This window comes from Dama dama, chromosome 20, assembly GCF_033118175.1.
Source record: "Dama dama isolate Ldn47 chromosome 20, ASM3311817v1, whole genome shotgun sequence".
In the NCBI taxonomy this organism is placed as follows: domain Eukaryota; kingdom Metazoa; phylum Chordata; class Mammalia; order Artiodactyla; family Cervidae; genus Dama; species Dama dama.
In genome coordinates this window covers 18,402,683-18,405,556 of record NC_083700.1, presented here as the reverse complement: position 1 = coordinate 18,405,556, position 2,874 = coordinate 18,402,683, and the positions used below count along the sequence as shown (strand labels likewise).

General features: G+C 55.2%; 1 protein-coding gene across 1 annotated transcript; it reads left to right on the top strand.

The window, feature by feature from the left end:
• The first annotated feature begins 1,490 nt into the window (after positions 1-1,490).
• Positions 1,491-2,666, top strand: LOC133040128 (protein S100-A7-like). The gene is made up of 2 exons (XM_061119883.1): positions 1,491-1,631; positions 2,547-2,666. The coding sequence occupies exons 1-2, from the start codon at positions 1,491-1,493 to the stop codon at positions 2,664-2,666; spliced, it is 261 nt and encodes an 86-aa protein (XP_060975866.1).
• The last annotated feature ends 208 nt before the right edge of the window (positions 2,667-2,874 follow it).

The window sequence follows — 2,874 nt, the reverse complement described above, 5'->3', positions numbered from 1 at the left end:
ACATCTCCTCTGATCTGGTAAGTCTGCTCCGGCCTGTCTCCCTTTTCTAGGAGGAGCCGGGAAGCAGCTCTGGGAGGGGAAGCGGCAGCCTGTGGTCCAGTCCCGACTCTGCCCACAGGGCTGTGTGCCTTCACCCCTGCCGAGGCCCCATCTGTGTGGCAAGATGGCCAACACTCCCTGCTTCTCCACTGGCTCCTCGGTGATGCTCTGGTGGACACGTGCCCAGTGGGAGCTGAGGACCCTCCCCCTCCTCTTGCTTTCTTCCTTCTCTGGACTCACCTGCTTATCAGGTCAAAAGACCCACCGACCCCACCCTTGAGGAGAGCGGGAGCCCCAGCCAAAGCCCCAACCCCAGGCCTGGACCCCCGCTCACCATGACTCTGGTGAGACGTCCTGCCCCCACCTGGGTGAAAGACTGATCAACCAGCGCTCCCCCCGCCCCCCCGGCAGGAAAAGGCTCAGGGGCCGTCCGCACACAGGGCTCGGCTCTGCCCTCGGCCACGCTGACAGAAGGCCTTGGGTGGGTCCTCTTGCTGACAGCACAGGGGGATCCTTCTCCTACATCAGAAGGCAGTGGGGTTTGTCTTAGATACTGGCACGCGTGACACAGGGTCATCTCCTGGCTGCTTAGGAAAGTCTGGGATGGGAGGGCTGCTCTGTCCAGTTTCTCTGGTTGGGGTCCAGGGCAGCCCAGACCTCTGACTGCTGGGGGAAGAACCTGCTTAGGGAAGTCAGACGTTCTATTTTAATGAGGCCAAGCCTTGGAGATGCAGATAGTGCCCAATAACAGAAAATCAGAAGGACCCCCATCTCCCACATTCCACCCAATAGCCTAGAACTGGGGCATCTATTTCTGTTCATTCCAAACCCCAGGCTGACTCTGGTCCCCAGTCCCTCTTTTTCTCTCAGCGATGGTCCAGGAAGACCCCTACCAGGGCTCAGGACAGGGTTGTGTTTCTGCCCATCTCATGCAGAGCTTGTTTATGGCCTTGGAGGAGGGGTGGCCTCTAGGGGGCCTTCCTGAAGCAGCCCAGGAGGCTCAGACCAGAGCAGAGATGACACTGTTCCGCCCCCGTGACTCTGACCCTGACGCTGAACCTGGAGGAGATGGATTTGCTGCTGTTTGGGGTGTGGGGTCACCCAAAGGCTCTGGTTGCTGGGTCCCATCTCAGACTCAGTTTTCTCACTGGGGCTGACCCCCCGTCTCTGCTTCCACACGCTGTGGTCCTCACCACAGTGGAGTCTGCTGATCTCCTTCACCTACTCACACCCTGAGCTGTGGGGCCCCAGGTCCCACACTCGGTCACACCCTCCTGCTCCTCGGCCACTCCCCCCACCAAGTGGAGAAGCACAGTTTCTTCTGCTCCATCTGAGCCTCGCTTCACTGGCTGCTCGGTCCCCGTCCAGGTATCCTAACTTGGGGACCCACCCCTGGGGGGAGGATACAAAAGGTCATTGACTCCTCTTCCGGCAGCTTATTTGAAGCCAAGATGAGCGGCTCTCAGCTTGAGCAGGCCATTACAGCCTTGATCAAGCTGTTTCACACATACTCAGGACGTGATGACACCATCAAGAAGGAGGCCCTGCTGCAGCTGCTGAAGGAGAATTTCCCCAACTTCCTCAGTGCCTGTGTGAGTGGGGATCTGGTCCCCCATGGTGACTGGGTCCTGGCATGACTGAGGATCCTTTCCTGGGTGGCTTTGGACCAGTCATTCTCATTCTCTGATCCTCACATTCTCATCTGCAAAAGTGCATCATAGAACTTCCTATCCTGTCCTATATCGGGGTGTAAAGAGATGATGTATACGGCAAAGTAGGAAAATGTGTGCATACAAGTAGTTGATATTAGGTAGTCAAAAAGCGCTACAACTGGAGGGCAGTGGATGGGTCCCCTCTCACCTGTCTCATCTTCTGTATGAGACTCAAACTCTTCTGCTCAGACCCTGAGCCTCCCCTAGGGTCTTGAGATCAGAGGGAAGGTGACAGAAATTCCATCACTGACAGAACTTAAGACCATTTTATACAACAGAGAACTCATCCACCGACCTGATTTAACTGGACAATTCGATGAACTGAACTGATTTCAAAAAGAAGACGTTACTAGCGTAAGCAAGAAGAGGGAACTCAGAGCAAGTAAGATCTCATAGGTCAAAAGAAGCAGGGGTTGGCATGAAGCAGACAAGGGTAGGACTTATTTTGAGTCCCTGAGCAGAACCTAGGTAGGTGGTCACCTGCAGGGGGTTGGGGGGGAGGTGGTCCTGGGCTGGAGACCCCCCCACCAGCACACTGATCAGCACAGCTCTGGGCAGAGCCTGCTCACCACGTGAGGCTTTCATCCAAGTTCACACCTGGGGAAGGACTCTCCATTGAACTGCCGGGCAACATCAGCGTCCCCACCTCATCCCACACCTCCCCTCCTCAATGCCACACCAGACACCTCTGTGCTGCGCTGGGTCCTCATTTCTCTGTCTCTACTTCTTCCTCTTCTCCCAGCTCATCACTTTTGTGGAGCTGAATTTGCCTGGTTCGGTATCTTTTTCCCACAGGAGCAAAGGGGCAGAGATTACTTGTCCAATATCTTTGAGGAAAAGGACAAGAATAAGGACCAGAAGATTGACTTTTCTGAGTTCCTGTCCTTGCTGGCGGACATAGCCACCACCACATAGCCACAACCACAGCCACGGAGTGGAGCTCTGTTCCGGGGGAAATCAGTGAGCCCAGAGGCCTCCCGACAACCCGAGAAACAAGAAAGTGTTGTCCCCCCAGATTCTGACTTATGTCCTTTCTTTATGGGGGCACCTATGTTGTCAAAACTGCTACTCCTTGGTGAATATTATCTGGAGTTTTCACCAGGTGGGATGGACCAAGACCGTG